Source organism: Schistocerca serialis, chromosome 12 (genome assembly GCF_023864345.2).
Source record: "Schistocerca serialis cubense isolate TAMUIC-IGC-003099 chromosome 12, iqSchSeri2.2, whole genome shotgun sequence".
Lineage (NCBI taxonomy): Eukaryota > Metazoa > Arthropoda > Insecta > Orthoptera > Acrididae > Schistocerca > Schistocerca serialis.
This window is the reverse complement of record NC_064649.1, coordinates 161,881,673-161,908,320: the sequence shown is the minus strand read 5'-3', so window position 1 is coordinate 161,908,320 and position 26,648 is coordinate 161,881,673. Positions and strand designations below refer to the sequence as shown.

General features: G+C 42.4%; 1 protein-coding gene across 1 annotated transcript in view; it reads left to right on the top strand.

Annotated features, from left to right (window-relative positions):
- The window catches only part of LOC126428018 (tyrosine-protein kinase Fer), a 638,139-nt gene that overhangs the window by 554,506 nt on the left and 56,985 nt on the right, over positions 1-26,648 (top strand). The window contains exons 10-11 of the mRNA XM_050089898.1: positions 8,747-8,923; positions 19,281-19,494. Of these exons, the coding sequence (XP_049945855.1) occupies positions 8,747-8,923; positions 19,281-19,494 (391 nt within the window). The remainder of the gene's footprint in view (positions 1-8,746; positions 8,924-19,280; positions 19,495-26,648) is intronic.

Sequence of the window (26,648 nt, the reverse complement as noted above, 5' to 3'; positions counted from 1 at the left end):
ACATTTCCAGGGGCAAATGTGGACTCTGACCTCAATCTACTGGTTATGAACTGTAGATTAAAACTGAAGAAACTGCAAACAGGTGGGAATTTAAGGAGATGGGACCTGGATAAACTGACTAAACCAGAGGTTGTACATAGTTTCAGGGAGAGCATAAGGGAACAATTGACAGGAATGGGGGAAAGAAATACAGTAGAAGAAGAATGGGTAGCTCTGAGGGATGAAGTAGTGAAGGCAGCAGAGGATCAAGTAGGTAAAAAGACGAGGGCTAGTAGAAATCCTTGGGTAACAGAAGAAATACTGAATTAAATTGATGAAAGGAGAAAATACAAAAAAGCAGTAAATGAAGCAGGCAAAAAGGAATACAAACGTCTCAAAAATGAGATTGACAGGAAGTGCAAAATAGCTAAGCAGGGATGGCTAGGGGACAAATGTAAAGATGTAGAGGCTTATCTCACGAGGGGTAAGATAGATACTGCCTACAGCAAAATTAAAGAGACCTTTCGAGAAAAGAGAGCCACTTGCATGAATATCAAGACCTCAGATGGAAACCCAGCTCTAAGCAAAGAAGGGAAATCAGAAAGGTGGAAGGAGTATGTAGAGGGTCTGTACAGGGGTGATGTACTTGAGGACAATATTATGGAAATGTAAGAGGATGTAAATGAAGATGAAATGGGAGATATAATACTGTGTGAAGAGTTTGACAGAGCACTGAAAGACCTGAGTCGAACAAGGCCCCGGGAGCATACGACATTCCATTAGAACTACTGACAGCCTTGGGAGAGCCAGTCCTGACAAAACTCTACCATCTGGTGAGGCAAAATTCCTTAAGACTTCAAGAAGAATATAATAATTCCAATCCCAAAGAAATCAGGTGTTGAGCGATGTGAAAATTACCGAACTATCAGTATAATAAGTCACAGCTGCAAAATACTAACGCGAATTCTTTACAGACAAGTGGAAAAAGTGGTACAAGCTGACCCCGGAGAAGATCAGTTTGGATTCCGTAGAAATACTGGAACACGTGAGGTAGTACTGACCTTACGACTTATCTTAGAAGAAAGAGTAAGGAAACGCAAACCTACGTTTCTAGCATTTGTGGACTTAGAGAAAGCTGTTGACAATGTTGACTGTAATACTCTCTTTCAAATTCTGATGGTGGCAGGGGTAAAATACAGGGAGCGAAAGGCTATTTACAATTTGTACAGAAACCAGATGGCAGTTATAAGAGTCGAGGGGCATGAAAGGGAAGCAGTGGTTGGGAATGGAGTGAGACAGGGTTGTAGCCTCTCCCCGATGCTATTCAATCTGCATATTGAGCGAGCAGTAAAGGAAACAAAAGGAAAGATCGGAGTAGGCATTAAAATCCATGGAGAAGAAATAAAAACTTTGAGGTTCGCCGATGAGATTGTAATTCTGTCAGACAGAGCAAAGGACTTGGAAGAGCAGTTGAATGGAATGGATAGTGTCTTGAAGAGAGGATATAAGAGGAACATCAACAAAAGCATAACGAGAATAATGGAATGTAGTCGAATTAAGTCGGGTGATGCTGAGGGAATTAGATTAGGAAATGAGACACTTAAAGTAGTAAAGGAGTTTTGCTATTTGGGGAGCAAAATAACTGATGATGGTTGAAGTAGAGAGGATACAAAATGTAGGCTGGCAATGGCAAGGAAAGCGTTTCTGAAGAAGAGAAATGTGTTAACGTCGAGTATTGATGTAAGTGTCAGGAAGTCTTTTCTGAAAGTATTTGTATGTAGTGTAGCCATGCATGGAAGTGAAACATGGACGATAAATAGTTTAGACAAGAAGAGAATAGAAACTTTCGAAATGTGGTGCTACAGAAAAATGGTGAAGATTAGATGGGCAGATCACATAACTAATGAGGAGGTATTGGATAGAATTGGGGAGAAGAGGAGTTTGTGGCACAACTTGACAAGAAGAAGGGACCGGTTGGTAGGACATGTTCTGAGGCCTCAAGGGATCACAAATTTAGCATTGGAGGGCCGCGTGGAGGGTAAAAATCGTAGAGGGAGACCAAGAGATGAATACACTAAGCAGGTTCAGAAGGATGTAGGTTGCAGTAAGTAATGGGAGATGAAGAAGCTTGCACAGGATAGAGTAGCATGGAGAGCTGCATCAAACTAGTCTCAGGACTGAAGAGCACAACAACAAGAAGCAAGGCTCTGGTCCACCTACACATAGTGGTCCCCATGTCACGCACCGCTGCTGCCCTTACCATGGAGTTACTAAAGGCCCCCTCGATATCCAGGAAGTGAAGTGCTTTTTCCACCTTCCCCGATGAGTCGGTGGAGAGCTGTTTCACATGATTTACCTGGTTGGTATGCATGTTGGTTCAGGTGTAAAGGGACCCTACATAGTCTCCTCTCCCCAACGTGTACATTAACCAGTTTTTCCAGTGTTTTGAGAATGAAGGAGGACAGACTGATTGGTCTCATATCCTTGGCCTTGGTATGATCAATTCTCCCTGGCTTTGGAATGAAGGTAACCTTCACTGCCCTCCAAACATTGGGAATGATTCCTACTGCTAAGCTAACCCTAAATAGCCTGCATAGGACTCTTATAAGCTTTCCTCCTGCCTGTTGTAGGAGAGCTGGAAAAATTCCATCTGGGCAAGGTGAGTTGAACGGCTGGAATGTTCCCACCGCCCACTGGATTTTGTTGAAGTTCACACACTTCTTGGCCGCTTCCCGGTCCTCTCTTCGAGTGTCTGAGAACCGTTGTCTCTCTGGGGTCACATACTGGTCTGTGTTAACCGGCAGAGCATATTGAGGAAAGTGAGTTTTGAGGAGCAATTCCAGCGTCTCATGTGCTGTCTTTGTATACTCCCCATCCTCCTCCCTCAACGAACCTCCTGGATTGGTCGGTACTCTAGTGAGAATCTGGTGAAGCCTGGCTTGTGCAGCCGTGCCTTCCACTTCCTCACAGAATGCCTTCCAGGAGGCCTCCTTTGCTTGTCTTTTTGCAAGGTTGTAACTGACAAGGACCTCACGATATTTAGCCCACTGTCCTTTGCGTCTCGCAATATTAAACAGTCTCCGTACCTGTTTTCTTTGCGTTTCCAATTTGTTATTGCACCGAGGAACACGCCTACTTGTGCACTTCCTGGTGATTGTGCAGTTGTCCTGATATGAGGTCACTATGGCAGAGGTAACAGCCTCTGCTACTTCCTCAAATTCTACTGGCTTCCGTATCGTGGTTTTAATTTCCAATAAACCTAAGTCGAGGTCCCTCCTATGTGTCTCCCAGTCTGTTTTCCTGGGATTTCTATAAGGCAAGGTCTGTCTGATTCCCATTTCAACCTCGAGTTTAATGTACATGTGGTCCGATGGGGATGGCTCCGACGCCACACGCCATTGTTTGACATAGCTACCCATCGTCATGGAACCAAATGCTATGTCAATTACTTCTTCACTTGTGCTATTCCTGAATGTAGGTTGGTTGCCCCTATTCAGGACCTCTAAGTTGTTAGCTACTGTCGGTGTCCTCGCTGCCCCACACTAGATTGCGGACATTGGCGTCGCACTCCACCGGCAGTCGGTCACCTTGCCGATGGCGAGTCTCTACCAGTCTCCTCACCTCCGAGGGAGGGGGAGAACTGTCTTTGTAAGGAAGGTATGCTGAGGCCGAGACAATTTCCCTCGTGATACCTTCCTCACATTGCTGCATTTTGATGGTCACTAAGTCTCTAGAGCAGAAATCCATCATTGGCACGAAAAAAATGCCGTTTCTAACATAGATGCATGTTCTGGAGTTTCTTAGATTCCTAGCACAGAGCAGCTTACCTTCAGTGCCTCCGAGGCCCGATACACCCCCTTTGTATAAATAGGGTTCTCGTATCAGGGCCAAGTACACATTCCTGCCTCCCCAGGCAGCAGCTCACGGCAGCAGAAGCCCCTTTACTGTGCTGCAGATTAATCTGCAGCACCTCCAGGCTCCATCTTACTGCCATCTTTGATGTCTTTGAGGACCCTGACAGTGACCTGCGAGAACCCTAAAAACAGTTTCAGGTCCTGCTCCCGCATTGCCTTCAGGGACTTCTCACCGACCTCCACCAGCAGGGTTTGTCCTTCCGGAACACCCCGTTACAGACAAAATTGAGTGCACAATGGTCTAGATAGACCCTCCTGAAGTTGGGACCTGGGCTAGTGCCCCCCCCCCCCCCCCAAATCTTTTCAAAGAGGGCCATCTGTACTAGTTCCTCCTGCTGCGAGGTAATGGCCACCGGTGGACAACCTTCCTGGATAACTGCCATCCTAAAAACCGAGACTGCATTACTATAGGTCTGTTTCCCTATTTCTTGCCTCGGTTTCTTCTGGACTCGCTTATCCGGGGATGACGGAGTCTTCGATTGCTCCCTTATCCACTTACTACCTGTCTTTGACGCTGTGGGGGTCTGCGTGTCCACGTCGACCTGAGACAGCTTTTTCCTGGGGGTCTTGGGTTCTAGTCCCTTTACTTCCCTCCATTTGTGTTTAGGAAGCCATCCTTTTGCTTCCTTTTCCCTCTGTTCCCCGAGTAGCTTCCTCCTTTGGGCCCCAGACAAGCCTTTGAGCTTAATCTGGTCTAGCTTCTCGGTTACAGTTCCCACTTCTGGCTCAGGTCTAGACCCTGATTCAGTAGTGGAAGTGCCTTCCATCGGTTCAGTCTCCAATGTTAAAGTATCTGAGGTCTCAATTTGCCCCTCAGTTTCTTTTTCTGTAATCGTGTCCATGTCGGTCCCACGAGATTTGGGGATCTAGAAGGTCCACACCACGAATACCCTGTGCGGTGTAAGGCTAATTACTCGGGGAGGTCGCCCGGTATCCCTGAGGGTCCGTTTGTGACACATCTTTCCGTGTGCCACGCACCCGTCAACACAGATGACATCACACCTCGGGTTGGGTCAGGGAATAGTGTAGGACTAGGAGTGGATAGGAAAGAAGGGATGTTGTGGGACACTCTCAGTCTGATCCATCGGCTGAGGCCTTTCTGGCATTAGGTCCTCTACCTTTGGCACAGCCCTCAGCTTCCCGCAGATACGCAAGCCTCTCCACCCGCACGGACAGTGCTTCGTCAAGGTGGTGTCCCCCGGAGAGGACGCCTGTATTCGTCGTGGCATACTATCCGTAAGTTTATCGAGGCACTGTCGGTCCAGATTGTCCCACTCCTCAACGGCGATTCGGCACGGTTGCCTCCAAACACGCCTCCGGCAATTGTCTGGTTGAAGGCATATGCGACACTTGTTTTTTGTGAAGGGAACATGATGTCAATCCTGAGTGGTCCATTCGGCATGTTGCTGTGCCCATCTGTCGCGCGCTGCACGGTGTCGTGCCTCTAATGGTGGTCCTCGCCACGGTCATTGGGAGTGAGGTTGCACATCACGCAGCCTATTGCGCACAGTTTGAGTCGTAACAAGACGTCCTGTGGCTGCACGAAAAGCATTATTCGACATGGTGGCGTTGCTGTCAGGGTTCCTCTGAGCCACAATCCATAGGTAGCGGTCATCCTCTGCAGTAGTAGCCCTAGGGCAGCCTGAGCGAGGCATGTCGTCGACAGTTCCTGTCTCTATGTATGTCCCACATGTCCGAACGACATCGCTTTGGTTCACTCCGAGGTGCCTGGACACTTCCCATGTTGAGAGCACTTTCTGGTACAAAGTAACAATGCAGACCTGATCGAACTGCGGTATTGACTGTCTAGGTGTGGTTGAACTACAGACAACATGAGCTGTGTACCTCCTTCCTGGTGGAATGACTGGAATGATCAACTTCAGACCCTCTCCGTCTAATAGGTGCTGCTCGTGCATGGTTGTTTACATCTTTGGGCAAGTTTAGAGACATTTCTGAACAGTAAAAGGGACTTTGTCTGTGATACAATATCCACAGTCAATGTCTGTCTTCAGGAGTTCAGGGAACCAGAGTGATGCAAAACATTTTTTGATGTGTGTATTTTCTTTCTCTATATGTGGAAATATTTCCTGAAAGTTTGACCACACCTTTTCATTATTCTCTGTATAGTAAAACTGAGCTGGCAGCAGTTTTTTTTCAAAGCAGCAGGTTTCTTTCTAATTTCCTAAATTTGGATGGCAATAGTGTGAATAGCATTAAGCAGGATAGTGATAGTGTGTAGTGATTTTCTCTCTCTCTCTCTCTCATTCAGATGTATGTACTGTGGACCAAGAATTAACAATCAATACTGTTTCCCATTTTTGTGTGAATTCATGCCTATACATGATTTCGTACTCTGGGATATTAATTTCTTGAAGATATCACATCCTCGGAACCACGCCCATCTTTTTGTCTTTCGCCTTATAAAATTCCAGATTTTCCTTGTTAGATGATTATCTCGTACAACAATCACCTTTCATTTTTAATAATGATGTACATCTTCTATCTTTCTGTACAGTTCCTCATTTGATCTCAAACATATGTGCACATTATCTGTTGGCTAAAGTCTTCCTGAATATCCCCTATCCTCTGTGGAGGTACTTACCCCATCCATTGATAGTCAAAGCCTTCTAATCTGACAGTTGTACTGTAATATCTTAAATCAGCTCCAATTCTCAGTGACTTCTTGTCGTAGAAGCTTTTTGCCAGGGGATACGCTCTATACAGTTCGCAGATCCCGAGATTGATCACTTTCTATTCTAAGCCATTTTGTTGGATTACTTTCCCTAGGTACCTAAATTTCTACACACGATTAATCTTCCCTTAGTTTAAAATCATCCATTCTGATTCATCGGTGATGTTTGTCACTTATTTTTGTCTTCTCAATGGAGGACTGTAATCCTACTTTCTCAGCCATTTCCGTCAGTCAGTCAGTCTTTGCAATTGCCAAATTAATACTGTTGGCAAACATGACTAAATAGTTTGCAAAGATCTGATGTAATTACATTTTTCTGGAGACATATTGGGGTGTGAATTGAAGTTTGTGTTAGGGAGGTCATTGGACTAGGATATTCCGAGCAGCTGTGTTAGCCACAAAGCCAGAGTGGTGTAGTGGATAACACATCTGTCTATTAAGCAGAAGACCTGGTTTCTAGTCCTGGCCTCGACACAAATTGTAATTCATTACTTCAGCTTCTATCCTTACAGTCTGCAAAGGACGAGCAATCGGCGTACACTTCTTTCAGCTCGGGCCCTAGTCTGACCTGTTCTTCATTCCCCTGTTCTCAGCCCAATGTCTTCCACTATTCTCAAATGAGACACAATTAAAATGAGTGGAGAGAGTCCATCACTACGTCTGACACAGAAATTCAAAAGGGACTGAGATTTCACGAATGAATTTCACTTTTAACCCTCTGTAGGTCATTCTGTTTAATCAGATTTCTGGATATATCATCCATCCCAAATTCTTCCAGAACAGTTGGTAACAACTTACTGTGTAGCAGAAGACAGATTGGTCTTTGCCATAAAGAAGATTAGATTAGATTAGATTAATACTTGTTCCATAGAACATGAATACGACACTTTGTAATGATGTGGAACGTGTCAGGTTAATAAAAGATGTCTGTACAAGATATTACATTACACAAAATATTACATGACACTAACGTTTAAGTTGTCCCCCCCCCCCCCCCCTCTCCCTTAATTTATATCTAAAAATTCAGCCAATGAGTAGAAGGAGTTGTCATATAGAAATTCTTTTAATTTAATTTTTAATGTTAGTTGGCTATCTGTCAGGCTTTTGATGCTGTTTGGTAGGTGACCAAAGACTTTTGTGGCAGCATAATTTACCCCTTTCTGTGCCAAAGTCAGATTTAACCCTGTATAGTGAAGATCATCCTTTCTCCTGGTGTTATAGCTATGCACACTGCTATTACTTTTGAACTGGGTTGGATTATTAACAACAAATTTCATAAGTGAATATATATACTGTGAGGTTACTGTGAGGATCCCTAGATCCTTAAATAGATATCTGCGGGATGACCGTGGGTGGGCTCCAGCAATTATTCTGATTACACGTTTTTGAGCAATGAATACTTTCTACTCAACGATGAATTACCCCAGAATATGATGCCTTATGAAAGCAGTGAATGAAAGTAGGCATAGTAAGCTAATTTACTGAGATTCTTATCACCAAAATTTGCAATAACCCTAATAGCATACGTAGCTGAAGTCAGACGTTTCAGCAGACCATCAATGTGTTGCTTCCAGTTTAACCTCTCATCAATGGACACACCTAAAAATTTTGAAAATTCTACCTTAGCTACAGACTTCTGTTCAAGGTCTGTATTTATTACTGGAGTTGTGCCATTTGCTGTACGGAACTGTATATACTGTATATGTTAAGTTTCAGACAGGCACAATTAAAAGACACTTACATAAAGCTTTCAGCCCTAGCCTTCACCTGTACGTAAATGACACACACACACACACACACACACACACACACACACACACACACACAGACAAGCGAGCACCCATCCTGTAGATATAACCGTCAACTCCGGCACCTTGGTCTGAGATTTTAATTGTCCCTGTCTTCTTTATGGTTAGTAGCAATCTGTGTTTTCCCACATTGTGATATTCCTACCTAGAGTTTCTGTTGTCTGTTTTTAGTGTAAACTGAGCTATTTTAAACTTGAGAAAGTGAAAATCAGTTTATTGTTAGTATAGTATATAGACTAACTTTCTGTGATGTCTCTGTGTTAAGTTACTGTACACCTCGACTCTTTACATGTCCCCTCCTTGACAGCAAGTACGAAATGCGATGAAAGAGCGGAGTTGGTTTGTGGTGACAGGGCAGTTTCAGGTTCGAGGGTCCCGCCTTCCCGACGGTGCAGGAGCTGATCCAGTACCAGCAGCAGAGCCAGCTGCCCGTGACGGCTCGCTCCGGCGCCGTCTTGACCCGCGCCGTCTACCGCGAGCGCTGGGAGCTCAACAACGACGACGTCATCCTCGTGGAGCAGATCGGGCGGGTAGGTCTCTGTTAAAGAACTTGTAATGTCTCTTGCAGTGGTCTCTCCGCGATATTTTCAGAAATTTTTTATAAATTGTATAACTCAGTACATATCTCGAAATATCTCTTCTTATCTTACCGATTCCTAAACTTTAATATATGATGGTTATCGATGCAAAGTAGTTTCAAGCCCTATTATTCCTTGGAGCGTGCATTTACTCTGTGGAATAGCTTCTCTGCTATCTATGTTTTCTCTTATAAAAAGAATGATTCAGATCTTGCCGATTAGCCGTGAAAGAACGAAGATGTATGTGTATGTATTGTTGAGCTAGTCGCCATCTTGATGAGATTCTGCGTGAGAAGGAATTTGATACATGAACTAAACTAAAGTAAGTGTGTTCGCGTATTATTTAACTGATTATTATTGATGGTGTCTGCTTACTACGCTGTGTTGCACGGGATCAGTGGGGAACGTCTGATTTACACTGGACGAACCTGCCGTTTTGTACACTCCAGATATCCAGTTTATTACTTTCAATAAATGGGCTAACACGGTCTTACCAGCAGATCTCCGGTCTTCCCCGTGTGATCACCGAAAGTTAATAATTATTACAAATGTTTTCAGGAGATCGACTGACAATTTTCATCGCACCGAGACTTCGAAATTGCTTCACTGCCTTATGGAATTTAAGTTAAGCTCAATTTAATCGGGATAGAACAGTATTGAACTGTGTGAATGTGATAAGCCTGCTTTGTGAATGAAAATTCCCTTAATATACGCATCTTTTTTACTATCCTGATCAGTGAAGCTAAATCAGGCTGGTGTGAGAGAGGTTTTTAAATTTCACATCCCACAAAAAATATCCCTGGCTGCTACGTGTTCTCTATTTCTTTTTCCTGTCTGCAGATGAGAATAGGGGGAAATGAGGGATTGCTACACCTTCTGTATGGAGTCATCTGGAAACAAAGTAGTTGTTGTTGTCTGATTTTTCAGACTGAAAACTGGTTTGTTGCAGCTCTTCACACTGACCTATCTTGTGTGAGGCTCTTCATTTCTGTGTAACTACCACAACCTACATCCATTATAACCTGTGTACTGTATTCGTCATTTGGTCTCCCTTTACAATTTTTGTTCCACTAACAGTTCCCATTGTGAGAAAGACTCTGTCCGAGCAGGCCTCAGAAGTCCCGACCGTACTGACTGACCACTTTGTCGTCCTTACAAGGGAACCTCCCCATCGCACCCCCCTCAGATTTAGTTATAAGTTGGCACAGTGGATAGGCCTTGAAAAACTGAACACAGATCAATCGAGAAAACGGGAAGAAGTTATGTGGAACTATGAAAAAAATAAGCAAAATATACAAACTGAGTGGTCCATGGGCAAGATAGGCAACATCAAGGATAATGTGAGCTCAGAAATGCCGTGGTTAGCGTGAGCAGCTGCGGAACGAGAGGTCCTTGGTTCAAGTCTTGCCTCGAGTGAAAAGTTTAATTTTTTATTTTCAGACAATTATCAAAGTTCAGGCACTCACACATAATCAACTTCGCTCTCCAAAATTCCAGGGCACGTTCAGATTTGCTTGGACATATGCAGGATTTGACTGTCTACACACAGAAAAATTTGAAAACATTAAAAACATATGTTTTGACAGAGCACAGGAAAAACTGCGCGACTGTAAAATTGTTGCATTCATTTGTTACAGTTTATGTGACAAAGTCTTATGTTTTCATCACTTTTTTGGGAGTGATTATCACATCCACAAGAAAACCTACGTCGGGCACAGCAGAAGAATCTTTTTACCCATTCGCCAAGTGTAAAAGGTGCATTCAAGTTCTAAGGCCTCCGATTTTTTTTCTCCGGACTGGAAGGAGATAGAAACAAGCGCATTGTTTCATTGTTTTAAAATGAGGCCGCGCTCATTGTCAATATGTCCCAGAGATGGCAGCACGGTACGGCAGATGGAATTTTACCGCCAGCGGCGAGAATGAGAACTGTTTTAAATACTTAAAATGGCGACGTTTTCCTTACTTGAACAGCGTGCAGTCATTCGTTTTCTGAATTTGCGTGGTGTGAAACCAATTGAAATTCATCGACAGTTGAAGGAGACATGTGGTGATGGAGTTATGGATGTGTTGAAAGTGCGTTCGTGGGTGCGACAATTTAATGAAGGCAGAACATTGTGTGACAACAAACCGAAACAACCTTGGGCTCGCACAAGCCGGTCTGACGACACGATCGAGAAAGTGGAGAGAATTGTTTTGGGGGATTGCCGAATGACTGTTGAACAGATCGCCTCCAGAGTTGGCATTTCTGTGGATTCTGTGTGCACAATCCTGCATGACGACCTGAAAATGCGAAAACTGTCATCCAGGGGGGTGCCACAAATGCTGACGCACGACCACACGGCTGCCCATATGGCACGTTGCCAAGCAATGTTGACGCGCAACGACAGCACGAATGGGACTTTCTTTTCGTCGGTTGTGATGATGGATGAGACATGGATGCCATTTTTCAATCCAGAAACAAAGCGCCAGTCAGCTCAATGGAAGCACACAGATTCACCGCCACCAAAAAAATTTCGGGTAACCGCCAGTGCTGAAAAAATGATGGCGTCCATGTTCTGGGACAGCGAGGGCGTAATTCTTACCCATTGCGTTCCAAAGGGCACTATGGTAACAGGTGCATCCTATGAAAATGTTTTGAAGAACAAATTCCTTCCCGCACTGCAACAAAAACGTCCAGGAAGGGCTGCGCTTGTGCTGTTTCAGCGAGACAATGCACCCGCACATTGAGCTAACGTTACGCAACAGTTTCTTCGTGATAACAACTTTGAAGTGATTCCTCATGCTCCCTACTCACCTGACCTGGCTCATAGTGACTTTTGGCTTTTTCCAACAATGAAAGTCACTCTCCGTGGCCGCACATTCACCAGCCGTGCTGCTATTGCCTCAGCGATTTTCCAGTGGTCAAAACAGAGTCCTAAAGAAGCCTTCACCGCTGCCAGGGAATCGTGGCGTCAGCGTTGTGAAAAATGTGTACCTCTGCAGGTCAATTACGTCGAGAAGTAACGCCAGTTTCATCGATTTCGGGTGAGTAGTTAATTAGAAAAAAAAAATCGGAGGCCTTAGAACTTGAATGCACCTCGTACAAGTTAGGTGGGTCGACAAAATATTCCTGTCATGTGACGCACATGCCGTCAACAGTGTCGTATAGAATATATCAGACGTGTTTTCCTGTGGGGGAATCGGTTGACCTATGACCTTGCGATCAAATGTTTTAGGTTCCCATTGAAGAGGCACGTCCTTTCGTCTACTAATCGCACGGTTTTGCGGTGCGGTCGCAAAACACAGACACTAAACCTATTACAGTGAACAGAGACATCAATGAAGGAACGGACAGATCATACCTTTCCGAAAATGAAGAAAGTAAACTTTTCGCTGGATGGAAGACTTGAACCGAGTACCTCTCGTTCCGCAGCTGCTCACGCTAGCCACGGAACCAGTGCGCTCCTGAGCTCATACTGTAATTCATGTTTCCTATCTTGCGCATGCACTACTCAGTTTGTATATTTTACTTATTTTTTTCATAATTCCCCACAACTTCTGCCGGTTTTCTTGACTGATCTGTGTTCAGTTTTTCAAGGCCTAACCACTGTGCCAACTTATAACTAAATCTGAGGGGGGTGCGATGGGGAGGTTTCCTTGTTAGCAGATACGTGTGATCGGATGCGGATACGGAGGGGCGTGTGGTCGACACATGTCTCTCCTATCCGTTGTCAGTTTCCTTGACCGGAGCCGCTACTCCCCATTTGGCCTCACGATGGCCGAGTGCACGTCACTCGCCGACAACACTCAGGAAACGGTCACCTGTCTGAGCGTCAGCTGAACTCGACACTTCGGTGCCATAATGGGAGCTGGTATCGCCACTGCGGCAAGCACTTTCCGTTAACATTATGATTACTCGATGCCTCGGGATGTCTCCTTTCGAACAAATGTAAACACCACTCGAGGGTTAGTCCTTAGGCCCGTTTCGTGGGATAGAATGGTGCCTACGAGGCAGTACGAGGAACGATCTGTGATTGCAGATCGTGTGATCGGCATTGCCAGTCGTTGCCAGTAGACGATTTGTGATGATGTCGCTGCTGCTTTATTCTATCAGTTCATCATTTGGCCCCGTGAGGCTGACTCACCCCTTTCCGGACGTCCCTATTTCAGAAAAATATGAGGAGCTACGAGAGTACCGGAAATGAGCACGGTCTTTCTGCACCGAAGGCAGTCTTTTTCCCCCTAATTTGATTCAGTATCTCCTCCTTACTTATTCGATCTATCCGTCAACTTTTCGACGTCCTTCTGTAGCACCACATTTGAAAAGCTTTTGTTGCCTTCTTGTCTCAACTGCTTGTTGTTCATGTTCTACTTAGGTACAGGGCTGAAGGCCACACAAATACCTTCAGAAAGGACACGTCAACATATAAAAAATTTATATTCGATGTTCACACATTTCTCCTTTCCAGATACACTTTCTGTGTTAATTTGACCACTGCCAGTTATTTTGACGTCTAAATAGAAAAACTCGTTGACTAATTTTAGTGTTCATCCATCTATTCTGCTGACCATTATACAGCCAGTGCTAGATTGGGTAGGGTACTGCTCCAGTTTCGTGTAGAACCAGTCTGTATATACTCTATTATCAGGATGGGGTCCCCACTCTGAAAGGCACTTATTCACTTCCTGTGGAACCCTGGTGTTCTGCAGAGTACAGCTTGCAAAACTCTGTTCTGGAGGAAGACCAAGAATTCACCTGTCTCTGCATTGAGCACTTTCCTTCACAAATAAGAGACAACTACAAAACAGAACAACAAAGATATAATTAACTACAAAATTACAGAAACAAAACTGCAGAGTGTACATGAGAAACAACGAAACATAACACAGTGAGGCAGACAGTGAATTCTCTTAGTAGGACAACATATTTCAGAGTGAAGGGAAAGGCTGTTTCCCCATCCCACACCACCCCCACTATCTTTGCAGACATCCTTCTCGTTATCCTGCTGTATGTGGGGCACAAACGAAACAGGACAACCGGGGGATGGCAAGGTACACCAAGGAGAGCAGCACGGATGGTCACAGGCTGGTTTGACTTACAGGGGAGTGTGAGAGAGATGTTGAAAAAACTCAACTGGCATGCACTTAAAGATAGATGTCAACTATTCTGTGAAAGACTACTTGCAAAGTTCTGAGAATGATAGGTGACAAATTTAGTGACGTACTACAGCCCCCTACATTTCAATGCGTGAAGACGAGATTAGATTAATTACGGCACACACAGAGGCACATTTAAGCAGACATCCTTCCCACGCTCCATATACGAATGGAATGGGATGAGCCCCAGTATGTGCTACTGGGAAAGTACCCTCTACTGTGCACTATACAGTGGTGTTCAGAGTACAGACGTAGACAGACAGAGGTAGTAGACAGTTTATGGAATAACGACTTAGCAAACTGCCTCCTGATCCTGGTACTGTGAAATGGTGAGTGTCGTCACAACACTGAAGTCACAGCACGTTAGTGCTTTACACACACCGTCCACTACAACACACGTGTATAGTGTCCTGGCACTCGTGCCATCTTTGCACATGAAGCGCTGGTTCAGAAAGAAAGGAGAGAGAGAATGAGAGAGAGAGTAACTGCAAATGAAGGCAAGGCAATGCAACTGTCCACGTGCTGTTTTACTGATGCCAGCAACAGATTGCATCCCCTTAGTATTTTTGTAAATTCACCACATTTTCCATTTCTGTATTTATTGCTAATGTAATGGTACATCATGTGCCAGTTACAAAATACACCATACAGAATACAGCATGTCATTCTCAATGGAGAGAAGTCTTCCGAAGTAAGAGTGGTTTCTGGTGTGCTGCAGGATAGTGTCGTAGGACTGTTGCTATTCACAACATACATAAATGGCCTTGTCGATGACATCGGAAGTTCACTCAGGCTTCTTGCGGATGATGCTGTGGTGTATCGAGAGGTTGTAACGATGGAAAATTGTGCTGAAATGCAGGAGGATCTGCAGCGAATTGACGCACAGTGCAGGGAATGGCAATTGAATCTCAATGTAGACAAGTGTAATGTGCTGCGAATACATAGAAAGAAAGATCCCTTATCATTTAGCTACAAAATAGCAGGTCAGCAACTGGAAGCAGTTAATTCCATAAATTATCTGGGAGTACGCATTAGGAGTGATTTAAAATGGAATGATCATATAAAGTTGATCGTCGGTAAAGCAGATGCCAGACTGAGATTCATTGCAAGAATCCTAAGGAAATGCAATCCGAAAACAAAGGAAGTAGGTTACAGCATGCTTGTTCGCCCACTGCTCGAATACTGCTCTGCAGTGTGGGATCCGTACCAGATAGGGTCTATAGAAGAGATAGAGAAGATCCAACGGAGAGCAGCGCACTTCGTTACAGGATCATTTAGTAATCGCGAAAGCGTTACGGAGATGATAGATAAACTCCAGTGGAAGACTCTGCAGGAGAGACGTTCAGTAGCTCGGTACGGGCTTTTCTTGAAGTTTTGAGAACATACCTTCACCGAGGAGTCAAGCAGTATATTGCTCCCTCCTACGTATATCTCGCAAAGGGACCGTGAGGATAAAATCGGAGAGATTAGAGCCCACCACAGAGGCATACCAACAATCCTTCTTTCCACAAACAATACGAGACTTGAATAGAAGGGAGAACCGATAGAGGTACTCGAGGTACTCTCCGCCACACACCATCAGGTGACTTGCGGAGTATGGATGTAGATGTAGATACTAAAGCTGATAGTATACCAATAATTACAGAAGATATAGCTAATAAATTAATTGTGAGGCCTACTTACCGAGACAGAAAAAGTGCCCTGTCGTCTGAAACAAGATACGGCCAGGGCAAAAAAACCACTGGCGCAAAGATGCGAGCTGGTTCCAGTGGCGTAGAAACTCGCCAGATGCGCGACTTCCACAGGCGGCACTGAAGACGAAGTTATCGACTTCGCCTCGGCCAGTTGCCAGGTGAGTACAATCCGCCAATGGCGGGACGATGATGGATAGGAGGCTATTCGGAAGATAGGAGAGCAGGTCTCGCCCACTCGGTTGTAGATCGTCGCACAGGGTCGCTAAATGAACTCTTAGAAGTGAACAGACAGTTGTTGTAAAATCGCATTCACAATGTACTGTGAAGTTTACCTGCAATTATTTGCACTTAGCCGTTGAGGACCATTTTTTGTGTTGTATTACAAACAGTGTTGTGGGTGTCATTATTCCGTTGTCACACATGTAGTTAAACCTCTTGTGTGACTTTGTCACTAATTTGTTGGATTGTTGTAGAACCTCAGTTCTCCTATCCTGTTGTCTGACTGTGGGGCATAGCTGTGTAATAATGGCAGGGAGAAATTGTCTTAGTGGTGTACTGCACCAGAAGCCATTCCACAAACCCACAAACTCAGTCTACCGTAGTAACGACAGCAGCAACGAGGCATCTACAAAACGGGTGTCGAGGGCTTACAAAAAAAAAAAAAAGAACCCGCACTGATGAGCCGAAACATTGTGACTGTTGCCCACTGTAAGATTTGATGTTGCCTGGTTGGATGTGTGATATGGCAAGAAAAGTACATAGGTGAAACAGACACAAATGCGGAATCATTTTAACAATGATGTGGTCAGCAAATGGGAAATTTACTGACATAAGCAGCTTTGAAACAGGGCAAATTGTTTTGTCCGAGGGAAGGAGCATCTCAAAAATAGTGAAGCTGTTCGAGTGCTTCTGTCGTGAGCTGTTACGGAAAGTGGTCGACGTACTGTGAAACCGTGACAGGGTGACAGAGTGTCAGATGTCTATGCCTCACCACAGGATGTGGAAATTGTGGGCTGTGAAATCGGTGTAGGTGGTGATCTGTGGCAGACCTGATGATAGAGCCCAGCACAAGTTGGGGCAGTGTTTCACAGGACGGTGTTCAGTGCATGGGATCTCTATGGTGTACGACTCTTAACTGTTCCCCTGTCGATGAAATGACATCGTCAGTAGGACAGGATAATGTGGGCAGGGGATAGCCGAGATTCAACTGTGGATCAGTGGAAGTGTTTCATCCAGTCAGAATAATCGTGTTTCTCATTACACGAGGTCAACGGTCGTGTCCAGATACACTGTCACTGGGTAATGGCTGCTCAAAAACTCAGATGTGAGCATAGCATTCTGCTATGGGGGCAATCACCTCAGTTTCCATGGGACATGTGGTAGTAATTGAAGGCATCAGTGCAATAATTGGGTACATCCACTTTTGGCTGAAAATAAGATTTTACTACTGTTGCACGGATTGAAAATTGCTCAATTGTATGCTGCAAGAATCGGTCTTGTCTGTGGGACCAATTCCGAATAAAATAGGGAATGAACGTGTGAATGTAAGATGTCTGGGGCAAGAGCCAGATATGTCCAGGGTTTGCCCTGTCATTAGTTAGATTTTGGTTTGTGGAAGAATCCAAGAAATTCACTGTGGTTAACATTACAGGATATGTATTTTTAGACTTCTCATCCTACCTAAGAAAGCCATTCAGGATAACATTAAAAACGCTGATAACAGCAAATTTGCTGTTTCAAAGTACAGGTACTTTGAATACTCCACTGAATAGAAGTACCAGTTTGCTGTAGTGCATCGTTATCAAAACTTACCTACCGTGATTTCATCATTCCGAAAGCCTCAACTACACTGACATTTCCTGAGGAAAAACTTTATAAGTGCCTCTGCCAGTTAATGCTGAGACGTGTAAATACGTCATGAAGCTTGCCAAGAAGTATTTGGCAGCATCAGTCACAGATTTTACCAGTTAGTCTATATTGGAACAGTTACAGGTGCTATATACAGCTTATCAGAAGGAGAACCACAAGGAACTTCTTATCATTAATGTTTCACAACTATTACTTGTATTAGTTGTTTTTTTCCAGGCTCCTCGTAAAAAAAAAAAAAAAAAAAAAAAAATATATATATATATATATATATATATATATATATATCTAAAAAGAAAGATGATGAAACTTACCAAACAAAAGCGCTGGCAGGTCGATAGACACACAAACAAACACAAACATACACACAAAATTCTAGCTTTCGCAACCAATGGTTGCCTCGTCAGGAAAGAGGGAAGGAGAAGGAAAGACAAAAGGATATGGGTTTTAAGGGAGAGGGTAAGGAGTCATTCCAATCCCGGGAGTGGAAAGACTTACCTTAGGGGGAAAAAAGGACAGGTATACACTCGCACACACACGCATATCCATCCACACATACACAGACACAAGCAGACATTTGCCTTTACAAATGTCTGCTTGTGTCTGTGTATGTGTGGATGGATATGTGTGTGTGTGCGAGTGTATACCTGTCCTTTTTTCCCCCTAAGGTAAGTCTTTCCGCTCCCGGGATTGGAATGACTCCTTACCCTCTCCCTTAAAACCCATATCCTTTTGTCTTTCCTTCTCCTTCCCTCTTTCCTGACGAGGCAACCATTGGTTGCGAAAGCTAGAATTTTGTGTGTATGTTTGTGTTTGTTTGTGTGTCTATCGACCTGCCAGCGCTTTTGTTTGGTAAGTTTCATCATCTTTCTTTTTAGATATATTTTTCCCACGTGGAATGTTTCCCTCTATTATATATATATATATATATATATATATATATATATATATATATATATATATGCCTCTACAAATGTCTGCTTGTGTCTGTATATGTGTGGATGGATATGTGTGTGTGTGTGTGCGAGTGTATACCCGTCCTTTTTTCCCCCGAAGGTAAGTCTTTCCGCTCCCGGGATTGAAATGACTCCTTACCCTCTCCCTTAAAACCCATATCCTTTCGTCTTTCCCTCTCCTTCCCTCTTTCCTGATGAGGCAACAGTTTGTTGCGAAAGCTTGAATTTTGTGTGTATGTTTGTGTTTGTTTGTGTGTCTATCGACGTGCCAGCGCTTTCGTTTGGTAAGTCACATCATCTTTGTTTTTTTTATATATATATATATATATATAATTTTCAAGTTTTTAAAATTAGAGAAACATTGTTTGCTTATTTAATAAGATATTATGATATGCTGGTGGCCTACTTAAAGGTTGGGGAAAGACAAAACTGATTGAAATATTTTTTTTCCCCAATTTGTGGACAATTTTTTGTGTCTTGCAGAAATAAACTACCTTTGCTCTCCTTTCTGTCAATCAAAATGAGGCATATTATATACCTGACCGATTAATCGTGATGAGGTAATGTAATTACAAGTGCGAAAGTAAAGGAAAGATAACTTTTACAAATGAAGTGAAAGATTTAACACCAACTTTATTGCGACATTCTATTTTGCAGGGTAACTTCGGGGACGTGCACAGAGGTAAACTGCGAAAAACTGGGATGGAGGTTGCAGTAAAAACCTGCCGAATGACAGTCCCCGAAGAGCACCGTCGCAAATTCCTCCAAGAGGGGCGCATCCTGAAGCAGTATAACCACCCGAATATTGTCAGGCTGATTGGAATCTGTGTGCAGAAGCAGCCCATCATGATAGTCATGGAGCTGGTTCCAGGTGAGATGAAATCCTAATATGATTTGATTTTATTTGATTTTTTATTGATCCAGTTTTATCATACAGCACAAATTGTACAATTGATACTGGACAGGTCAAAGATAAGTTACCATAACACATAGTGTTAGCAATTAAAATTAGGTACCTACTACAATTAATTTTGTTACTTATTCAGAAAATCTCTGACAGAATAGAAACAGTGCTTTATTAGAAATGCCTTTAGTTTAGCTTTAAATATTGGATGAGTAGTATTTTTTATTTCCTCTGGTATCTTATTGTGTAGTATTACACCAATGTTAATTATGCTCCTCTGATAGGTGGTTGTTCTGTGATATTTTTGATGTATATTTGATTCCCTTCTGGCTCTATAGTTGTGTACACTTTTGTTCTGTAGCGGTTTGCCTGTTTTCAGGAGGTAGTCCCTAGTGAACAAGATAGTTTCATAAATGAATAAACTTGGAACATCTAGGACACCAAGCTCAGTAAAATGGGACTTACAGGACTCCATCTTTTTAAGGCCACAAATTATCCTTAAAGCTCTTTTTTGCATTCTAAAAACCTTTACACTGTGAGTTGAGTATCCCCAGAAAATGATCCCATATCTGATTAGTGAGTGGAACTGTGCATAGTATCCCTGCAGTACTGTTGTTTTGCTTGTTGTAGCCTTTAAAATTCTTAGGCCATAGCACACAGATGATAGTTTTCTACACAAGTTATTTATATGTGTGTCTCACTTTAAGTCTTGCTGAACCCAAAGACCCAAGAATTTTTTGACACTTACATTTTCTAGGGGATCATTTTTTAATTGGGCTTGAATAGACATTTGATTACTTGGAGGAATTAAATGAAAATCGACACACACAGTTTTTTCAGTATTTATAATGAGTTTGTTTTTTTGTGAACAACTCAGAAAGTCTTTTCATAGAACTTTCTGCTGTGGACCGCAAAGTTTCTGGACTGGATCCAGTGAGCAATATGCTGGTGTCATCGGCAAACAGGTATACAGACTTTTAAATTACTGCATGAGAAGTTTCAAAAAAGTTGTATCTTTGTGAATACATACGTGTTGTCTGTAATAAGTAGCCACAAATTGTCAGCATTTAAAATGGGATATCTGCACCCACATTGTAATGCACTGTGGAGGAGACTATTTTATATTTTTTTGGAGTGATAAAATATCAAAGCTTCATGTCATGTGTAAAGAAAGATTGCAAATTAATACCAACTTCCTGTGAGAATCATAGTGGCATCAGCTCAATAAATCTGAATTACAGTTGCATTCTCTCTGAGCCAGTTCACTTCCTCGTGTTCTGCTGCTCCCACGGGAGGAAGAATTACGAGGGATGTATAATTACACTAAACGCGCATTAGTCCGACCCCCAGAAGTCCAGTCCCTCAGAAATCTGACCCACGTCCGAACAGTGAATTATCTTGTATGACAGTGTTGTTAGTGAATTACGGTGTTAAACAGTGCTGTACATATTTGAAATTGTGGCATTCTTTACAGTTCAGTATAATGTCTTCCAAAAGGAAACACAGTACTCTAGACTTCAAGCAAAAACTTGAAATTTTAGTTAAATTGAACTGAGGTTCTTCACCGGAAGCCACTGCTGCTGAGTATAGTGCTGAATGAGCAAGTACAGGCTTACATGCTACAGAGACTTTGACTATCAATGGATGGGGTGAGTACCTCCACAGAGGATAGGGGATATTCAGGAAGACTTAAGCCAACAGATAATGTGCACATATGTTTGAGATCAAATGAGGAACTGTACAGAAAGATAGAAGATGTACATCATTATTAAAAATGAAAGGTGATTGTTGTACGAGATAATCATCTAACAAGGAAAATCTGGAATTTTATAAGGCGAAAGACAAAAAGATTGGCCTAGTTCTGAGGATGTGATATCAAGAAATTAGTATCCCAGAGTACGAAATCATGTATAGGAATGAATTCACACAAAAATGAGAAACAGTATTGATTGTTAATTCTTGGTCCACAGTACATACATCTGAATGAGAGAGAGAGAGAGAGAGAGAGAGAGAGAGAGAGAGAGAGAGAGAATCACTGCACACTATCACTATTCTGCTTAATGCTATTCACACTATTGCCATCCAAATTTAGGAAATTAGAAAGAAACCTGCCACTTTGAAAAAAAGCTACTGCCAGCTCAGTTTTACTATACAGGTGTGAAAAGGTGTGGTCAAACTTTCAGGAAATATTTTCACACATAGAGAAAGAAAATGCACACATCAAAAAAAATTTTTTATCGCTCTGGTTCCCCGAACTCCTGAAGATAGACACTGTATGACATAAAAAAAAAAGGATGTTACTTGACAGTAAGCAACTCAAAGGGAAAGTGAGATGGGAAAAACAGAAGGTTACGCAAAAGAGAAAAAGTGAAGAACTGGACATAGCTGTTTATAAGTGGTTTGTACAACAACGCAATATAGAAGTTCCAGTCAGTGGCCTAGTAATAAAAGAACAAGCAGCTGCATTTAATAAACAATTTGGTGGCAGTAAGTAGTCTGCAGCAAGTGAGGGTCAGCTACAAAACCGGAAGAAACAACATCTCGGCGTGGAGCAGCTGACAGTCGCCGGGGAAAGTCATTCTGCTGCTGAGAAAAATGCAGATGACTGTAAATGAGATGCAGAAGATAATCTAGGAAGAAGACTGAACTGCTGATGCCTGATGAAACAACTCTTTTTGTCGAGACAGGGGAGAAAGCTGGCGAGTACAACCGACGGAAATATTAAAGGTGTGTTGTAATGCAAATGGGAGTTGTATACTACACTAATGGTGATTGGGAAACCCCAACATCCACATTGTTTTGGTCACAGTGACATAAATACACTACCGGTGCAATATTACATTCAGAAGAATGCACGGATGGACAGATAAACATTCTCTCAGTGGTTCCGTGAAACATTTGTACCGGCAATGAGAAAAGAGCTGAAGAAGAAAAAGATTCCACTGAATACTATACTTATTCTTGACAATGCTCCCAATCATCCTTCCGATGTGACTCGAGTCTGACGGTATTCGAGCACTCCTTCTTCCACCCAGTGTGACAGCCTACAGACCAGGGAATTTCGGTATCAACAAATCGTCATTATCGACACGCATTTTTCGTCTCCTCGCCAAACTAATGTGAAGACAACTCTACCGAGAGGTGTGGAAAGCGATCGACTTACGTGATGTCATTTTCTGTGCAGCCAAAGAATGGGGTAAAGTAGAGAGTGCTACCGTAATGAAGAGCTAGAGAAAAGTGGGTCCATCCGTCGATACGGAGTCTGATCCGGTGCCGAGAGACGGCGACGAGCCAGCCGATTCGGAATCGTCGACTGCCGGTACTTTGTACACTGACAAATTCCACGAGCTTCCGGGAGGAGGAGAAATTGACGATGAAGATGTTGCTGAGCAGCTGACTGAGGAAGACTGTGAGACAGACAAAACTTTAACCAGATGAAGAAATAATCAAAACTGTGAAGGAAAGTATTGATGAAAGTGAGGAAGAAGAGGACAGAGGAGGTGAGAGCGCAACGATTTCTCACACTGCCGGTATGACGTCTTCCTGGAGTACAACCAGTTATGTGCATTATCAGTGTAATGCTCGTAAAACGATTGCGTGCCGCCATCACGTATTGTCATTGCAATAATTAAAAATTCGGGATGTGTTTAATAGTGAGTGATATGACCATATAATTATGTACACACTTGAGAACAAAGTTTTCTTTGAAAATGAATGTATCCTTGGATGTATTAAAGTATATCCCCTATGTTTTTAACATAAATTTCAGATGCTCTCTATAATTGGGCACTTCCACTAATCCGACACCCATATGTACAAGGAATGGCCAAATTAGCAACAGTCCAGTTGATTGGTTGTGTACCTGTGGTGGATGAGTACTGTAATGTTAATAGATACATAATGTTTTTAAATATTATGATAGTAAAAATTCCAGGATAGCGGGTAAGAAAGATAATGACAGATTAGTGACTCACAGACACTCATAACAGAACAACAGAGAATTTCACTAGCTCTTAAGTTACTTCCATTTTCCAGTTTAATTATACACTCTTCAGAAATGCAAGGACACAAAAACAGTCAGCCATACCCAACCACAGGCATTTCTTTGTAGTTATACATCTATGTTTACATTTACACACATACTCTGCAAGCCACCATATGGTGCATGGCAGAGGGTACCTTGCACCACTGCTATTTATCCCTTTCCTGTTCCACTCGCAAATAGGACGAGGGAAAAATGAATGTCTGGATGCCCCCGCACGAGCCCCGATCTCTCTTATCTTGCTTTTGTGGTCCTTGCATAAAATGTACATTGGTGGCAATACAGTCATTCTGCAGTAAGCTGCAAATGCCATTTCTCTAAACTTTCTCAATAGTGTTCCACGAGAAGAACGTCACCTTCCCCCCAGGGGCGTTGTCCTGCCTTCACAGTGTCATTTCTTCAATGGCTTCCTTTAATCCAGCCCGTTGCGGATCCTGAACACTCGAGCAAGTCCCAAGAATTGGTTGCGGAAGTGTTCTGCGTGTGATCTCCTTTATAGATGAGCTGTACTTTCCTGAAAATCTCCCAGTAAAACAATGTTGACTGTCCATCTTTCCAACAGCTGGATGTATGTGCTTGATCCAAATCACTTTTCAGTGTTACACCTAAATATTTAATTGATGTGACTGTGTCAAGCACCCTGGCACTAATGCCGTATTTGAACATTACTGGGTTGTTTTTCATAAGAATCTGCTTTAACTTACCTTTTCCCACGTTAGCTCGGCAACATTTGCATTTCGGGTAATTTCTTCAGTGGCTGAAGTTGACACCATTAAGGTTGCCTACTTTGGCTGCTTCCACTCATTGATGTCATATGCTATCATATTCTGGGGGAACCAACCACTTGCAAAAAAAGTTTTCACCATCCAAAAAAAAGCAATCAGAATATTGGGTGGGCTCCATCAAAGACATTCTTGGAGGCACTTGTTTCGGAAGATAGGTATCCTAACAACTGCCTCACAGTATATTTTTTGCTTGCTGACCTTTGTGTGTAAAAATTATTCTATCTACCAAGACAACAGTAAATTCCACAGCTATAACACCAGAAACAAAAACAATCTACATTTCGAAATGAAAGGAGTTTACTACTCCAGCATTAAGCTGTCCAATGCTCTACCACTACATATCAAATGTGTTCATACAGAACTGCCAAAATTTTAACAAGTTCTCAAAGATTACCTGACAGAGAAATCTTTTTATACTGTGGATGAATATCTGAAAGAAAATGTATGCCATCACTAAACTTATTGTGTCTAGAAGTAGTTCACTTGATTTTATTGTGCATTTGAGCATTAGCACACTTTTTGTAACAAAAAATTGGCTGTACCTGTATTTACTCTTGTAGGCCTAATATCTGATTTAACTTTGTGCTCTTATCTTTAACCTTTATTTGAAACTCCGTTTTCTGTTAAATGGTTGTTATGTTATCTAGCTGACATTGTATCTGTTACTGTATTTATAGTGTGTCTTACGTAAACTATGTACAATTTGGCATTGAATTGCCCTTGTATTTATTGTAAGTTTAAATTGAAACCTGTACAATTTGGCACATTCCATATCCTTGTGATTGACTCACTAGCTGGATCTACGGAACATGAAATAAATAAATAAATAAATAAATGAGAGCTAGCTAAAATTCATGACAGCAAGTAAAAATTACATACACATCATCCTGTACCCTGCTACACTCAATTAACAACACTGTTCCATACATGAGGGCTTTGTCAGTACCCACAGATTGTTTCTTGACCCCTCTGCCACGTTATTTGTACACAAGAGCAGTCCTTCCACTCTTCTCTGGGCATTTCTGATGGTACCTTTGTGTTCAACAAATGCTCCCTATCCAGGACAACGTAATCGGTTCTGTTACTTAAGAAGTCTTTGTGTCACAGTCATATCCGAGTACCTGTTATGTGTGGTTTGGTCTTCGTTAACAGTGTCCAATGGGGCACTGTGTCAAAACGTTTTAGTAAATCTAGAAAGGTTTCCATATTTAACGTGAAGCTTCAATTTATTTTAATTACATTCTGCATGTTCTTGCACATTTTATCATTTGTACCTCTTTTTTTAAAGTTATATATTTCTGATGTGACTTCTTTATGGACTTCAGTGTATAGTAGTTCCTTTTTGGGTAGTTAAACTGTGTCCTCCCTAAAATGAAACTTTGAAATCATACGAGAGTACACGTGAACAATATTTGGAAATGGTTGTTTAATTCTGATAATTTTATAACATACTTTTGCTCTTGCAAGAAAACAGCTCTGTGACTCAGTACACAAATATTCTCTTCAAGAGATGAGAAGAATGATTCCACACATCTACTAAGGAAACTCAAATAGGGTCTTACATCATTAGAAAATCTCTTCAACTTTACAACATTCTGTGACCTTTATCAGAGGCTCCCTCTCAGTTGACAGATATACAGTAAGCAAGTTCAGAGGGATGTAGGTTGCAGTACTTATTTGGGGATGAAGATGCTTGCACAGGATAGAGTAGCACGGAGAGCTGCATCAAACCAGACTTTGGACTGAAGACCACAACAATAGATACCTGATGCAACGTTACATAAATTCTTTGAAGTATTGTGTGAAATCGTCACCTGAGGAGTCTAGGAAGAGGAATGGTGACTTTCTTTAAAGTAGCCATTTTTCTCATAACGTGCATGTATAAAGTAATCTAGAAATATCATGATTATCAGCATGAGTTGGGAACTCACTTGACATTGTGTCTTGTTGGTGTACTGTGCTCATGTTTCTCCCTTCGTATGTGAACTTAATAGAAAAACGAGCACCCGGTGGGCAGTCATTTTTACACTACTAATTAAAATCGCATTTCTCCATGGAAATTGTCAGTGAACTTTTCAGATGTAGCTTGTAGTGGTTGCACCTGCTGTTGATGTATAAATTGACTCACTCCGTACCAATGGAGATTCTCCTTAATGACAGGAATTATCAAACATGGTGTGTGAATGAATAAACATATGAATGTTCTTTCCTTAAACATGTACAAGGATGGGTTGTGTCAATGTAGACTTTCACATCATATACTATTAATGAAAAGTTCTCTCAGGACATAAAAC